General features: G+C 40.5%; 1 protein-coding gene across 15 annotated transcripts in view; it reads left to right on the forward strand.

Moving 5' to 3' along the window:
- The window catches only part of zmynd8 (zinc finger, MYND-type containing 8), a 116,453-nt gene that overhangs the window by 27,887 nt on the left and 70,824 nt on the right, over positions 1 to 17,742 (forward strand). For all 15 annotated transcript variants that reach the window (XM_041204531.1, XM_041204529.1, XM_041204526.1 and 12 more), the window contains exons 2-3: positions 6,731 to 6,807; positions 15,664 to 15,809. In XM_041204531.1, the coding sequence (XP_041060465.1) occupies positions 6,783 to 6,807; positions 15,664 to 15,809 (171 nt within the window). In that variant the 5' untranslated portion in view covers positions 6,731 to 6,782. The remainder of the gene's footprint in view (positions 1 to 6,730; positions 6,808 to 15,663; positions 15,810 to 17,742) is intronic.

Below are 17,742 nucleotides of genomic sequence, written 5' to 3' on the forward strand. Positions count from 1 at the left end.
TAACTTGACAGTTCTACAGACCTTATCCACCCTTCAAGAGCATTTGAAACTTCTGTAAAGATTCATGACTCCCAAACTGCGGGATAAGACTCTTGCTCCAGCGAAAATAGGGTCTGTTTGAACTCAGCAGGGCTGTTTTTCCTAAGTTTTTACTTAGTTTGGGATTCCCATGTGTGGGAGTCATGTCCAGCCCCTATTCTGCCCCTGGCGAAAACAGAATCTGTCAGAAATAGGGGCGGGACTTCAGATCTGGGTCCTGCCCATTGTTTTGGAAAGTCCCTGGAGTCTCCACGACTCTGCAAAAATCCAGGCCTCAAGAGTCTACTCATTTTAAACTCAAGAGACTGCTGCCTTTTTCTCCAAGCATAAATAACTTACACTTTTTTTCTCAGTAAAACTATTTAAGCCTTCCTTTGATCTCTAACAATGAAACCACCCAGGCTTACAGTCAGGCACACATCAAAACTGGTCACATAATCCCCTCATTTACCCTAAATTTAAAGATACAGTCCCAAAACACAATCTTATAAACCTTGTATCAGCCTGAAGGAAGCTGTATGTGATTAAACTTTCCACTTTTTTATTTTCGGTATTATTAAACTCGGGTGGTGGTTGTGGGGAAAGGACCTGCCCTACTCTTGTTCGTTATCTATGGAAAAATAATAGCATTGCATAACAGCAGCTAAAACACATTCAAAAATACTGAGACTATTGTGAGAAAATTGCTGTGACCATGTTGTTGTGACAGTGTTCCCGTTTGTCCAGATAAACATTTTCTGTACAAGATTAGTGAGATACTAACTGAATTTATCAATTTATTTTTTATTTTTGTTTGAATCTATTTCTTGGATTCTGAGGTTTTAGGGAAGGAATTCCGCAGCTTAAAATCGAGGCAACTGAATGGTGATCATTGGGAGGAGCGGCAGGAAACCAGGAATGTCCAAAAGGCTAGAATTGGAGGATCGCAGGAATCTCTGAGGATTGGAGAAGGTCATGCAGGGATTTGAAAACAAAGATGATAATTTTAAGATTGAGGTGTTGCAGGACTGAGAGCCAGCGTATGTCAGCTAGTGCAGGGGATTTGGATGAACGGGGCTTGGTGTGAGTTAGGATAAGAACAGCTGAGAGCAGCTGGATTTTGGATGAGCTCAAGTTTATGGGAGGTGGAAGAGAGTAGGCTGGCCAGGAGAACATTGGAATAATTGGATCTGGAGGCTTAAAAAAATATATGGTTAAGAGTATCAGCAGCAGATGAACTGAGACAGGGATGGAAATGGATGATGTTGCAGAGGTAGAAGTAGTTGATCTTGGTAATGGAGAGGATATGGGGTTTAAAACTCACCTGAGACTCAAATAGGATGACAAGATTGCAAATAGTCTAGTTTGGGTCCAGTAGCCTTGGAGAGGGATGGAATCGGTGGCTGGGCGATGGATTTATGCTGGGCCACTGCTGTTCACCAGTGGATGTCACAGAATCACAGAATTTCACAGTGGGCAGAATTTAGCCCTTGATAGGCGGGCGGGCCCCACTGGCTTGGCGGTGGGCGGGCAGCCAAACTCTGCCACCAAAACGGGCCCCACTGACATTTTGAGTGGGCAGGCCAATTAAGGCCCGCCCAACAGGCTGCCCGACCGGGGGGGGTGGGGGGATGGCAGAGGCATTCCCCAACTGGCAAAGTGTGCTCTTTCGTGCATGCCAAGTGCTCATCCAGGTACTTTTTAAAGGATGTGAGGCAACCCGCCTCCACCACCCTCCCAGGCAGTGCATTCCAGACTGTCACCACTCTCTGGGTAAAAAAGTTTTTCCTCATATCCCCCCCTAAATTTCCTGCCCCTCACCTTGAACTTATGTCCCCTCAGGACTGACACCATTTAACTAAGGGGAACAGCTGCTCCCTATCCACCCTGTCCATGCCCCTCATAACTTGTACAGCTCGATCACCCCTCAGTGTTCTCTGCTCCAACGAAAACAACCCAAGTCTATTCAACCTCTCCTCATAACTTAAATGTTTCATCCCAGGCAATATCCTGGTGAATCTCCTCTGCAGCCCCTTCAGTGCAATCACATCCTTCCTATAATGTGGCGACCAGAACTGCACACACTACTCCAGCTGAGGCCTCACCAACGTTCTATACAACTTCAAGATGACCTCCCTACTTTTGTAATCTATGCCTCGATTTGATAAAGGCAAATGTCCCATATGCCTTTTTCACCAGCTCACTAACATGCCCCTCCACCTTCAGTGATCTATGGACACACATGCCAAGGTCCCTTTGTTCCTCAGAACTTCCTAGTGTCGTGCCGTTCATTGAATACTTCCTTGTCAAATTACTCCTTCCAAAGTGTATCACCTCACACTTTTAACGGTTAAATCCCATCTGCCATTTATCTGCCCATTTGACCATCCTGTCTATATCTTCCTGTAGCCCAGGACTCTCAACCTCACTGTTAACCACCCGGCCTATCTTTGTGTCATCCACAAACTTACTAATCCTCCCCCCCCGGCCCCACATAATCATCTATGTCATTTATATAAATGACGAATAATAGGGGACCCAGCACAGAGCACTGTGATATGCCACTGGACACCGGCTTCCAGCCACTAAAGCAGCCTTCTGTCATCACCCTTTGTCTCCTACAACTAAGCCAATTTTGAATCCACCTTATCAAATTACCCTGTATCCCATGTGCATTTGCCTACTTTATAAGTCTCCCATGTGGGACCTTGTCAAAGGCTTTGCTGAAATGCATCTCAACTTCATTAACTGCACTACCCTCATCTACACACCTGGTCAACTCAAAAAAATTCAATCAAATTTGTTAGGCATGACCTCCCTCTGACTATCCCTGATCAAACCTTGCCTCTCCAAGTGGAGATAGATTCTCTCCTTCAGAATTTCCTTCAATAGTTTCCCTACCACTGACGTGAAACTCACTGGTCTGTAATTCCCTGGCTTCTCTCTACAACCCTTCTTAAATAGTGGAACCACATTAGCTGTTCTCCAGTCCTCTGGCACCTTCTCCGTGGTCGGAGAGGAATTAAAAATTTGGGTCAGAGCCCCTGTGATCTCCTCCCCTGCCTCCCTCAGCAGCCTGGGACACAAATCAACCGGACCTGGAGATTTGTCCACTTTTAAGCCTGCCAACACCTCCAATACCTTGTCACTCCCTATATCAATTTGCTCAAGAACCTCGCAGTCTCTCTCTCCAAATTCGATACCATCATCCTCATTCTCTTGGGTGAGGACGGATGTGAAGTATTTGTTCAACACTCTACTGATGTCATCTGGCTCCACCCATAGGTTGCCCCCTTAGCCTCTGATGGGCCCTACTCTTTCCCTGGTTATCCTCTTCCCATTGATATACTTGTAGAATATCTTGGGATTTTCCCTACTTTCCCTACTAAAGCCAGGGCTTTCTCATATCCCCTCTTTGCTCTCTTAATTGCTTTCTTAAGCTCCATCCTGCACTTTCTGTACAACACTAATGCCTCCACTGATTTGCTTCCCTTGTACCTGCTAAAAACCTCTCTTTTCCTTCTCATCGTATGCTGAATATCCATTGTTCTCTGGGCTTGTCACTCCTTCCTATCACCCTAGAGGGAACATGTTGAGCCTGTACCCTCCCCATTTCCTTTTTGAATGTCCTCCACTGCTCAATTTCTCCTCAAGTAGCTGTCCCCAGTCTACCTTGGCCAGATCCTGCCTTATTTTAGTAAAATCCGCTCTTCCCCAGTCCAAAACATTTTTTTGCAACATGTCTATTTCTTTGTCCATAACAAGCTTAAATTGTACCATGTTGTCAGTCACCTGTCCGGCTTCATTCCCCAGAATTAGGATGTGGTGTATTTGGATTTTGTGGTGGGGACTGAAGATGGTCTCATGATTTACATATCCATTTTCTTTTGAAAGAAGATAAAGGAATAGTAAGTACTTTTGATGGGAACTCTTTTTGTACACCTGGTGTTTGGAATGGGCAGGAAAATATCGCTGGTCTTTTATTCCCTTGTTTCGTTCAAAGTATAACCATTGGTCTTGAATTACTTTTTTCACTTGAGATAGCTGCTGTCCTCCAATTCTGGCCTCTTGAGCAACCTTGATTTTCATTGCTGCACAATTGGTGACCATGGCTTCAGCTGACTGGATCCCAAGTTCAAATTCCTAAACTTTTTGCCTCCCTTCTTTCCTCCTTTTTAAGATACTCCTTTAAAAGCTGCCTTTTTGTTTTAGAAATAAAAACAGAAAATGCTAGAAATACTGTGTAAGTCTGGCAGTGGAGAAATAACCAGAGTTAATCTTATTGCTGAGTGGTGGTGAAGAGCTTATGAAAAGAATACAAAGGCTTCAACTTGTCAATAGCCATATTGATTTACAACCTTTGTTGCACCTCCTCGCATACCACTTTGCATTGCCTGTGCTTACTTTGCAGATAGTGGTCCTGTTGTCATTGTTGAGACACTTGGGAACCACAAACTTTAATGCTTGTTGCCTTCAAGTACCATACCAGTCCAATTGGGAGCTTGTATTGGTGGTAGAATCTGAAGCAGTTTAAGTTGGGCTACAAGCTGAAGTGTCAACTTCTTACACTTGCACTCTTGCCTGTAATTCAGAAAGCTTTTGGTTCAAGTTCTACTCCAGGACTTAAGTACTGAAGGATTTTTGCATTGTTAGAAATTTTTGAAAAAAGACTTTAAACTGAGGCTAGTTAGGATGGACATAAAAATCCCATGCAATATTTGAGAAATGGCAGGAGGGTTTTACCAGTGTCATGACAAAGTCTATCCTTCATTGTCCATACTAAAACAGATCAACTGATCATTTAGCTAATTGGTGTTTGTGGGAACTTGCTGTCTGCAAGTCAGCTGCTGTGTCTGGCAACACAACAACAGTATCTACACTTCAAAAGCAATTAATTGGCTGTGAAGTTTTTTGGGGCATCACGTTAAAATGTTAACACAAATGGGTTATTTCCTGACCTAGATTGTTTGCTATCAATTTGATTCTACCCTATCCTCATAACTCACCTTTGAGTTGTGGAGAAGAAAAGAATTGACGTTTCGAGTCCTCATGACCCTTCAACAAGTTCTGTTGTTCTTCAGTTCTGTTCTTCCTGTTGAAGGGTCATGAGGACTCGAAACGTCAACTCTTTTCTTCTCCGCCGATGCTGCCAGACCTGCTGAGTTTTTCCAGGTAATTCTGTTTTTGTTTTGGATTTCTAGCATCCGCAGTTTTTTTGTTTTTATCTTTGAGTTGTGGAGTCCTTCTTCTAAGCAGTTCTCTGAAACCTCTGCACTAAATCAGTGACCCATCCCTTGCCAGCGGGTAAAGCAAAAGGAAGTGCATGCGCTCTTAAGAGAGAAATAAACAAGTACTGTTAAGGTCATAAGTATAGTTAGCTTGATATATAAATTCTTTGGCTGGTTTCATTGCAGAATTCTGAATACGAGTTTAAATGTCGACTGGAAAAAGTGTCTGGTCTTGGTATTCATGAACCTTTTCCATTTTATCTACAGCATAATAGACACGTTCAAGGTTGATTCTTTCTGGATATTGCCTGGTATACTTGTGAAAACTAGAACATAAATTTCAGTAAAAATGAATACTTGCAGATTAAACTAAGGAACTTCTGTTTTGTGTTTGTGTTGTGTACACTATTGGGAAATGGACAAATGTGGTCGAACCTGAGCTAGTTCTTCATATTGGGTGGCAATGATCATTTGTAAGAAATGTGATCAGATAGATGAATTAGACCTGCAATTTCCATTGTAATTTTCTGTTAATGACTACCTCATGTAATCTAAATCAGCTAAGTTCTTGTCCTGGAGCTGGAAGATTTCCTTTAAAATTGCAACAGTAATGATGATGTTCAGTGTCACTTTTGTTGGGGAGAGGAGAAGCTGAAATGCCCCTTTTGGGGAAGGGGTGAAGAAACCATGGGAGCTAACCTTGGGTACTGTTTTGTGAGCCCTTTTCTGTAGGCACCAGGTCAGGTGGATTTGGCGAAAGGTTTTAAAATAAAAAGGATAACTTTCTCAAATACTCCCTTTTAAAAAGTTTTCTTTCAAAATAAAAACACAGTTTTCAGTGTAACATTAAATATACTGGTTCGGCCTCAACTGGAGCATTACATCCAGTTCTGGATGCCACGTTTTAGGAAGGATGTACAGGCATTGGAGAGGATGCAGAAAAGATTTTAACAGAATGGTTCTGGGGATTAGAGACTTCAGTTATATGGATACATTGGTGATGCTGGAGCTGTTCTCCTTAAAGAAAAGAAAGTTGAGAGGAGATTTATTAGAGGTGCTCAAAATCCATAGGGGTACGCGCAGAGCAGATAGGAGAAACTGTTCATGTTGGTGGAAGGATTGAGAACCAGAGGATACTGATTTAAGGTAATTGGCAAAAGAACCAGAGGCATCCTGAGGAAAAACTTTTTGCACCTAGTGGTTAGGAACTAGAATGTACTGTCCGAGAGTGTGGTGGAGGCAGATTCAATTATGGCTTTCAAAAGCAATGGATAAATACTCGGAGAGAAAATTTGCAGGGCTGTATGGAAAGTGCGGAGAGTGGGGCGAGCTGAATTGCTGTTGGAGAGCTGCCACGGATACAATGGGCCGAATTGCTTCCTTCTGTGCTGAAACAATGCTGATTTTTAAAAAATGTGTCTGTTCTTATGATTTTTCTGCAATACTCCTTATCAAGTGGCTTCTTTTTTTCTTCATTTGTGTAGTTTGGCTGAGGACCTGCCTAAACAGGAGCAGGAGGAGGAAGAGGAGGAGGAGATGGAGATTTCAACCAGATCAAGAGGTGAGGGGAAAAAAAATCTTTGCATCTTGTGCTTGTCTTCCCCATCTACAGTGATGGATATTTTATCTGACTCCATACTATTGAAGTCATATCTTTAATGAAGATCATTGACCATGGGCTATATATGTGGTTAAGTAGTTTTGTGTGTATTCTAGTTGTATAATTCTCACCTCTTGTTTTCAAATCTCTTTATTGCCTTGCCCTGCCATGGCTCTGTAATCTTCATAAGTTCCATTCAGAGGGTGCTGGGAATCGGGAAGTCGCTGCCTGAAAACGTGGTAGAGGCAGAAACCCTCATAGCATTTAAAAAATAGTTTGATGCACATTTGAAGACCCATAATGTACACAGCTGTGAACCAAGAGCTGGAAAGTACGATTAGGCTGCATGGCTACTTGTCAGACAGTGCAGACACCTTGGACTGAATGGCCTCCTTCCAACCTGTAAATTTCTATGATTTCTTTCTATGTTTTTTTAACTCTTAAATCTTTGCGTGCTTCCAATTTTTCCCATTTTCATTGCTCCACCATTGGCAGCCATGTCTTCAGGTCCCTAATCCTCTTCTCCTCTCTGCCACTCTCTAAACCATTCCTTAAAACCTACCATGCTTTTGGCCACGTGTCCTAATATTTTCTCTTTGCAAATTTTGCTTGATAATTGCTTCTGTAAAGTGTCTTTTGACCTTTTACTACTTTAAAGGCGCTATATAAATGCAAGTTGTTGTTTAACCTGAATTTAGTTTTTGAAACCAGGTTTGTTTGGTCTTGGGTATAGCTTCCTTTTCAGCCTTGGTCAGATCAACGTTAAGAACTACTTTTTTATGTATATCCCTCCTTTGTCTACTATTTCATTGACTGTCTCTATTATGGCTAAATGAGGTTATTCCTCTCTGTGTTTCTTCCTTAAATATAGAAATCTATAGACTGTAAATGCTAATGTTTTCAAGTTTTGTATTTAATATAGCTTCAAACACTGATTAACCCACAACTAGTTTATCAGCAAAAGCACAAATGCTCAATCTCTAGAACAAAAACAGAAAATGCTGGAAACATTAAGCAGATTATCTGAAAAGAACAGATAAGGTGGCATTTTTGATGACCTGCTGTAAGATTGCAGTATTTTCTGTTTTTGTGGGACACTACCATATGAATGCAAAATAAGTTTGTAAGAAAGTCCCTTCTCTTGTATTTTAAATTACCAAGTAAATTTAATAAGGTGGCCTCAGTTAAACTGCAAAAGAGAAGATTTTCAGATGAATATGTTCAGCGCTGTGCGCCACACAACACAATAGTGAAAGCAGTCCATGCCTCTACGCAGCAAGTTCAAGACAACATTCAGACTTGAACGAATAAGTGGCAAATAGCATTCAGGGCACACAAGCGCCAGGCCATGACCAACAAAAGAGAATCTAACCACCTCCCATTGACATTCAATGGCTTTATTTTTATCAAATTCCCCGCCACCTGGACATCACCATTGACCAGAAACTTAACTGGAGCAGCCATATGAATACTGTAGATACAAGAACAGGTCAGAAGATGGGTATTCTGTGGTGAGTAACTCACCTCCCAACTCCCCAAAACGTTTCATATCTTCAAGACACAAGAGAGATTGAAGAAGATGGAATATTCTCCACTTGCCTGAATGAGCACAGCTCCAGTAACACTCAAGAAGCTTGATGCCATCCAGGGCAAAGCAGCCTGCCTAATTGGCTCTCCATTCATTACTTTAAACATTCACTTCACCCATCCAGTTGATAGTTTGTAAAGGAATTAGGTTTGGCCACCACGCTTCACCAATCAGAATGATGTTGAAACAGGTACTGAGCTAGCAATTCAGAGGTTGGGAAAGAAACATGTGCATTTATTTAGCACTTTTCACAACCTCAGGATGTCCCAAAGTGCTTTGCAGTCAATTAGGGGCTTTCAAAGTCACTTTGGCCATTCTGTTTCCTGCAGTACAGTTTGTGCACAGCAAGCTCCCATGAATAACAACGAGAAATTTCTGTATAATTTGATTTTTTTTTAAGTGACAGAATAAATATTGGCCAGAGCTGGGGAGAACTATTCTGTTCCTCAAACAACATGAAGCTAGGTGGGAATGTAAGCTGTGACACAAAGGTTGTAAAGAGATATAGGCTGGTTAAGTGAGTAGACAAAAAGGTGACAGATGGCATATAATATGGGGAAGTGTGAGGTTATTCACTTTGGTAGAAGAACAAAATTTTATTTTTAAAGTGTGAAACTCCTAAATGTTGATATTCAGAGGGATTTGGGTATACTCGTATGAGGAACACAAAGTTAGCTTTTAGGCCTAGCAAGCAATTAGGAAGGAAAATGGCATGATGGACTTTATTGCAAGGGGATTGGAGTACAAGAATAAGGAAGTCTTGCTACAGTTGCTGGGTTTTGGTGAGATGACAGCTGGAATACTGTGCACAATTTTGGCCTTCATATCCAAGGAAGGATATACTTGCCTTGGAGGTGGTAGGATTTCTGTGGTGAGAGGGTAGTCCTATGATGAGAGGTTGAGTAAATTGGGCCTATTATACTCTGGAGTTTAGAACAATGAGGGGTGATCTGATTGAAACATTCAAAATTTTGCTGGGGCTAGACAGGGTAGACACTGAGTGATCGTTTCCCCTGGCTGGGGAATCTAAAACACAGGGGTACAGTCTCAGGATAAGGGGTCAATCACTTAGGACTGAGAAGAGGAGAAATGTCTTCACTCAGAGGATTGAGAATCTTTGGAATTATCTACCTCAGAGAGTTGTGGATCTCCATCATTGAATATATTCAAAACTAAGATCGATGGATCTTTTTTATCTCTAAGAGAATCGAGGGATAGAGGGAGCGGGAAGGCAAGTAGAGTTTAAGTAGAAGATCAGCCATGCTCCATTGAATGGCAGATAGGCTGGTGGAGCTATATGGTCTACTCCTGCTCCCATTTCTTATGAATGAATGCCACTGACGCACTATGGCTGCAGCATGTGCCATCTATGAGACATGCTGCAGCAACTTACCAAGGCTGCTTCAACAGCAGCTTCCAAACCTATGATTTCATTTGCCTAGAAGAACAAGGGCAACATGCACATGGGAATACTACCATCAGTTTCCCTCCAAGTCACAAACCATCCTGGCTTGGAAACATATTGCAGTTCATCATCGTTAGTTGGCCAAAATCCTTGAAATCCCTACGTAACAGCACTGTGGGCGCACCTACATCATATGGACTGCAGTGGCTCAAGACACCATATTTTCAAGGGCAATTAAGGACCAACAGTAAATGCTGGTCTTGTCGGTGATGCTGACATCCCATGATCAACTAATACACACATAAAATCATGAGAAATGTTTTTAATTTTTATCATGTTGAACAACATGGTATAGATTTAGAATATGTGGAATGTGGAAAGAGATCACTTTATTAATTTATTTGGCATTTAAAAATTGTATTTATGGAGCAAAAATAGTTTTTAGGATTATTGGCCTGAATTTTTTTGGATGGTGGGGTCTTGCTTTCTGCCACCCAAAGAGTTGGCAGGGAACATACCCCATCGACTGAGTGCCCCGCAGCCATTTCACGCTCGTGGGACTCAGTCTGGAGGAAATCCTGCCTTAGAGAGCTGCCAGACAATCTGATTGGCTGACACCTCTCTAGTCCCTGCAGTGACAGCGCAGGGGAGTGGAGGCCCAGGTAAGTTGAAAGGGTCTGGGTGAGGGGGAGTGGGTTGGGAAGGCTTGGGGGGTGGTGGGGGGTGTCTTGTGGGAGAGGCCAGGGGGAAGGGAGGTCTGGAGGCCACCGGACCTTAAGGGGGTGGCGGGGGTGCCCCCAGTCAGAAGAGATGACTTGATTTTGTTTTGAAAAAATATGCTGAGACATATCTTGGAGCAAGTGTTTAGCATTCCTAGTACTTGGTTATCTTCCCTTCAAGTCACTTTTTTTCCTTCCAATTGTGAATGCCTTTAAGGCTAATTTGTTCCCCGAATGCAAATTTGAGGGTCAATTGCAATCTCTTATCTTCACATTCTCAATCCCTGATTTTAATTTTGGAATATTTAACAGCTGAATGCTAGCAGTATTAATTACATGAAACAAAGCCATTTTGTAAGTTTTGGTCTTGGAAATGGAAAGATGATTTGTACCACATCTGCACAATTGAAGTTGCAGCAATGAAATATGTAAGGCTGTGGTAGTAGCTTTGTGACATTCAAGTTTGGCTGTAGAAATGATTCACACATGCCTCATTGCTAACCTTATATTAAAAAATTCCAGACCTCAAAAAGGTGCATGCTTTGTACTTAACCTGTTTCATGTTCTGTCATGTTTTAATTCTCATCCAATTTATACCTATTATATTACCAAGTGTATATATAATATGGAAATATAATGAAGATGAATCTGCACTGTGCATTTTAGTATTTTCAACTGGAAGCAAAATTAGATTTTGTATCCTGTAAGGTGGGAAATGTTTATGGGCAATAGATTTTGGCAACTTGATGAAATATAAATTCCTTTGCCTTTAATCTCATATAGTTTAAGAGAGCTCGGGTTTAAGATGGAAGTTGCTGCTTTGTTGCATTTTAGTTTAGAAGACAGGATACACCAAGCAATGTTGTCAATTAAGAAGATGATGAAGGTGCTTTGATCTAATGTGTATTGTACTGTTTAGCAGTTTCTTTTTTATTTTGCTTCAGTGCATTATTTTGTTTCTCAATAAATACCAGAAACGCCATACAAAGTGGTCTCATGGAATGTTATTTGATTATCTGAGGTGATAGGAGAAATCATCATCCCTCCTCCAGGTAGCATCCTTGATTGTTTGAGGATTGGCAAATCACAGCAAAAGCCATGATTGTCTTACAGGGCAGGGCAAGGAGGCAGGCCTCAAGTCTACTTCAGCCAGAACGGGGATCAAACGCTGCAGTTTTGGCATTATTCTGAACCCCACACTAGCCGTCTAGCCAACTGAGCTAACCAGCCTCATGATAGGAGACATGGTGGTCTTCTAAATCTTGTTCAGTGAGCAACTCAGTGATTGCAATTAATTGTTAGATCTGTGTTATGTTTACCTGAATAGAGTGGAGAATAAAGGCACCAATTTCAGTGTGTAGACTTCTTTTGCCTGTTTATGGAAGCTGCCATCTAGCCATTTAACACAAGTAAATATATTAGCAGGAAGGAAACTGTTACACCCATTTTCAATCGGTGTACTTCTAAGCCACACATACACAAAGGTTGGGCAGGTCCCTTTTCAAATAACTAAGGGTTTAAGATAGAGGTTTTCTCTTTGTTGCGTTTCAGTTGGGAAGACAGGATGCACTATACAAACCAAGCAATGTCGATGATTAGGAAGAACGTTAAGATGAAATGCTTTGATCTAAAATGTAAATTGTATTGTTCACAAACAGCTTCAACAGATTCTAGGGACCTGTTAATTTACTTGGAATTCTTCAGTTTTGTGCTATGATCTTTGATTGGCTAGAGACTGGTTTTAGGATCGCCCAATTCATTTCACTCCGAGACAATGCAGCTGTCAGTTAGCCATTTATTTCTCTGGGTTGGATTGAAACTTGGGTTCCAGAGATGAGTGGTCGTTACACGAAGTCACTGGGTTTGCCATGTCATAGACTCATGGAGCCATTTCAGTACAGAAGGAGGCCATTTGGCCTATCGAGTCAGTGCCAGCTCTCCTTAGAGCAATTCCAGTCAGCCCCATTCCTCTGCTCTATCCCTGAAGCCCTGCAAGTTTATTTCCCTCAAGTGCCCATCCAATTTTTGAAATTATTAATCGAGTTCGATTCCACCGCTCTAGTAGGCAATGAGTTCCACTCAATGCAGACAAAAAAATTTCTTCTTTGCATCTCCCTGCATTTCTTACCAATTCCCTTAAACCTGTGTCCACTAATCCTTGTACTATTAGTGAATGGGTACAGCTTTTCTTTGTCTATCTCATCTACAGCTGTCATAATCTTGTAACACCTCTATCAAATATCTCCTCAATTTCCTTGGCCCCAAAGAGAACAATGCAGCTTCTCCAACCTAACCTAACCTCGTGGCTAAAGTCCCTCATTTCTGGAACCATTCTGGTGAATCTTCTCTGCACCCTCCCAAGACCCTCATATGCTTCCTAAAAGCGCAGTGAATAGAACTGGATGCAATACCCTGGTGGTGGCCTAACCAGTGCTTTATAAAGGTTCGGCATAACTTCCTACTTTCGTACTTGATAACTGTATTTATGAAGCCGAAGACCCAATATGCTTTGTGAATTACTCTGTCAATATGCCCTACTGCCTTCACAGATCTATGATGAATCTCCAAGACTCTGTCTCTGCACACTCTTTAGAACTGTGCCATTAAGTCCATTTAGCTCGTCTTTATCCCTTCTGTCCCTTGCACCCATATTGTTATACAATGTCAAAAACAAAAACAGAATTACCTGGAAAAACTCAGCAGGTCTGGCAGCATCGGCGGAGAAGAAAAGAGTTGACGTTTCGAGTCCTCATGACCCTTCGACAGAACTCGAAACGTCAACTTTTTCTTCTCCACCGATGCTGCCAGACCTGCTGAGTTTTTCCAGGTAATTCTGTTTTTGTTTTGGATTTCCAGCATCCGCAGTGTTTTTTGTTTTTATCTCTGTTGTTATACAATGTATTTGTCTTCTTAATTGTCTCCAACCTAAGTGTTTTAAGATTTTTTTTCCCAGTGAAATTGCAGTCACGTTGAGCTGCAAGTGATATGGATTAAAAAGTTTATGCATAATAGGATGGGGAGAGAACTTCAAAATTGTGAACATGCTTTATAATAGCAGTCGCTATTAAATAAGCTCTTTCCTCCACCGGCCACTAGCATTGGATAATGTTGAAGAAAATCATTAACTTGACACAAAATGTAGGACTATGACCATGTATTTGGGTTCCTCCCAAGGGGAAGAATGAGGACTGTAGTTCAGATGCAATGAATGCTCTAATGTAGTTTATTGTCCCAAAATAGAAAACCACTTTTCCTCACATTCACAAAAATCCTCTATGAATCTAGCCTCTTAAAGCAAGGATCCTGGACTACTTTGAATGCTGACCTACAGTGTGTTGGGATCCACAACAGGATTAGTTGCTAAATTTGGCTGAGCCATTGTTGGAGTTGCTGAGGAGGAGTCTAATGAGTACTTACAAGGAGAGAATGCTTTGGGCTACTCGTGACCATTTCCTTGCAGACAGACAATGTTCTCTGGGTACATGCCATCCCTTTGTTTACGTAACATGATTAATTGTTGAATTGTGTTCTAAAAGTCAGACTAAATAGGAGGACTATTGAGACTTCAATCACATTGGCCTGCATTTTACAAGAGGAATAAATGTGAGATTATCAGTGCTCACTATTATTGAGGAGTAAATTGGACAGAAACTGCCAACAGCTGCACATGGTGCAATTAAAAGCAAAAATCAGGAAGTTGCTGTCCAATTCTCTCTGCTCCTCTAACAGCAACTTACCAAGAAACTTGGTGTTCAAACATACCGATTGCGAAGTTGCAGCATTAATCCACTGGATACCTTTAAACACTTGGAAAACCTAGGGCTTACCCATTCAAATGTAAGTGAATTTTTCATTGTATGACTCTTAATTACTACCAAAAACTCCTCTGACACTGAAAATTTACTTTCTCCAAGTGGGGGCTCTCATTCCTTTAATTATTCTTAGAGATTTAAAGATTTTTTCATGTTTCCTTTCCATCTCTTTTAATCCTTCTCTCAAGTCCAATCTTCACATATTTTTCTTTCAATGCATGCTTTTACAACTAATCAAATAATCTAACTTGCATTTCCTGGTTTAGACTCTGCACAACTCAGTAAGGATTGTTTAATTTGATTTGTTGAAGAGGCATACTGTTGTTTGCCTTGTTCACACAGGCCCTGTTTGCACATGTCCTGGATCCCCTGTAGAGGATGCCATTCTGTATTAGCCTCCTATTGACAGTAGATTACCGTTCAAAAGCTCACAAATCTGTAAGCGTAGCAAAATTTGAGCGAAGTTAGTTTGTTTCCTACTGACCATAAAATCAAGGCCAATGTTGACTACTGTTTTGTAAGTACACTGTTTACAAATGGGAGAAGTAACTCAGCCTAATAAACCCATCCTTTCTGTGTAAGTCAACCCTCTTTAGATGATCTCCCCATATTTTTCAATTATGGGTGGGATTTTCCAGCCCCACTGCCTTAGGTTCCTCTGTGGCAGGTGCTGCAAGCCAGCCAGAAGTCCATTGACTTCAGCAGTGCTGGAAAATTCTGGCCATATCCCTTTCTCCAGTCTTGTAACTGCTCTCAGAACTTATTTCTGCCCACATCATTACATAGGCTTTTCGTGGTAATTTAGTCCACAGTCTATTGTCCTTCAAGTGAAAAAGATTTGCTTCACTTTGTAACTTACTAATTTTTTGCCTTGCACCTCTGGATATTTGAAGCCATGACCGTGGTTAGCAATATCCAAGCAAGAAACTATTTCCTTTTGCACAATGATAAGTGATAATTAAATGCTTCTATGTTCCACTAATGGTTTTGCCACTGTTTTTGAGTGTCCTGAGATTTGTTTTGTATGCCTGCTAGCATCCTAAGATGTGAGGGGTAAATGGGAAGCCCTGTATGTTTTTTTTTGTTAGTAGATTGTATAAAAATATTTGGGACATTGAAAGAAACTTGTTTCGGGCTCCACAAATGTGAAAGGAACCATCCAAATGTATGACTCACGACAGGTGTCTGATGCTGTTTTTCTTTAGTGCATCTCACTCATTTTGTCAGCACAGATATGTTTGTCTGAATGGATGATGCTTTCTTAGTTTGTAATGATTTGAGTTTATTTTTCAGACCCTGGTTCTGCAGAACGTGCAGGACTGAAAAGAAAGCAACTTAGCCCTCAGCCATCTTCAAATGGACATTCCCCACAAGATGAATCATTGAGTCCCATTAAAAAGAAGAAGAAACCTGGCTTAGCCAATTCGAGTAAAGAGCAGGTATAGTAACATCTGAGTCTGTCTAATTCATGTTTTGACATTTGGTGATTTTTAAAAATCAAGCTGCATTATCCCACAATTATTTAATGGTTAATCTTTTGAAATTGGTGAAGAAGCGCAAATAAAAATTTGAACATATATACAAAAAGAAAAATGAGAAAAGACCATCTAAGCCCATCAATCGTAATTTGAAACCTAGCATGCCATTCAACCACCTCCCAAACCACCCAATCTCCTAGAAGATTAACAAAAAATATTCTGAGATTGCCTAAAGTGATCAAGCTAAGCTCTAGGAGGTCGTAGTAGCTAATAACTTCCCAGAACCACAATTAACTAACACTTACCCCCTAGAACTAGAAATCCCCTCTTGCTCAGAGATTTGGCAAATTTCTCTTTAAAGGACTTTGTAGCAATTTTATCCATTCCATGTTTTGAGAGTTTGTTCCCCACAACTAATTAAATAATTGAATCAGAAATGAAATGCATTAATTGAAATAATCTAGCTGCATGTTTGGATTTGTTAACTTTTCTTCTTGTCATTAATAGCTATGTAAAATAAAACCTGGTAAAAACAGTTCTGTCGCTACTGCTCTACTCTTGAACTTTTGTTAGTTATTCGTTAAGTGCAGCAATTTCTGCCTAAAAGTGCCAATTTAAGAACAGGGCACTTATGTAATTTTCAAAAGCTAGAAATACTGAAGCAGGAAACTCTTTCAGCAGAAAAGGAAGAGGATAATCCATGATTGTGGAAAATTGCAGGACCATATGCTGGTTTTCATAGTCTGTTCCTTCTTTCATCAGTGAGTAACATTTCTCTATTCAGGCTGAAAGCATGCATTCCCCTTTTTAATTAACTTTAAAGTTTTTGCAGACATTTCCTCCACTTCATATTGGATTAGTGAATCACCACATTGACTTTCGTGCTCTGCACACTGACAAAATTTCAACCTTTGTACATCAATCATCCAGTTTAGTATTGAACTCAGCAATATCCAGGATACTTTGCATAATTAGAAACTAGCCATGACATAATCTGAATTATCTGGTCGATGACTATTATATGAGGGCTTTTTAAGGCAATATTAAATTGGCTATTGCTAGATTACAATGTACTTTAAGTTATGGCACAAAATCCAAATTGCTAGCACACTTTATTGTAAGTTACTCAAGCCCCAAAGTTAATTTAGGTATATGCTGCAACTACTACACAAAAATGTTAAACTTTTCAAACTTCAGTACGTTTTTAATCCCCCAAAATTAGTGAAATAGTAGTCACTCTTTGAAGTTTGTTTCTGTCAATAAATGCTTTTTGTGTTTTGATAGCTTTGCTGTACTGGCATTTAATTAATGAAATTGACATTTATTAGCTTGTCTTACCTTGACAAATCAAAGTTTGATTTAATTGCAACCCTGAGTTACTTAGGTTTTAAAGACCCTGTGAGTAATAAAGGAAAAAGTATGTGTTCCTGGAGCTTTCAACAAGTCAGAAAACAGCAATTCTGCAAAGATCCACTCCCAGTCATATCGCTTCATTTTGTCTCGAGTATCATGTTTTTCAGTGTTTTAACAAAAATCAGTACACTGGAAATAGATTATGAATATCAAGATATCTGCTTTAAAAAGTCTGAAATACTAGATTTTTTAATAAAGACTTCTAACAGACAACTGCTTGGATTTAAAATAAGTCTGAAACTATGTGGCTAAGACCTTGGACATCAGTGTGGTGAACCTCATTATTCTTCATTGTCGAATGGCTGACAGATGACTTCCAAAGTTTTGAGGCATTTGGGCAGTTGTGCTTTTGTTAATTGGCTTCCAAATCTACATCTAACAAATCTTTTTTGATCCATTTCTCATTACTAGTAAAGATTACCATTTAAAAAAAACGGTATAATGCAGCTTTTAATTGATAACGTTTTACATTTAGTAATGT

Source organism: Carcharodon carcharias, chromosome 14 (assembly GCF_017639515.1).
Source record: "Carcharodon carcharias isolate sCarCar2 chromosome 14, sCarCar2.pri, whole genome shotgun sequence".
In the NCBI taxonomy this organism is placed as follows: domain Eukaryota; kingdom Metazoa; phylum Chordata; class Chondrichthyes; order Lamniformes; family Lamnidae; genus Carcharodon; species Carcharodon carcharias.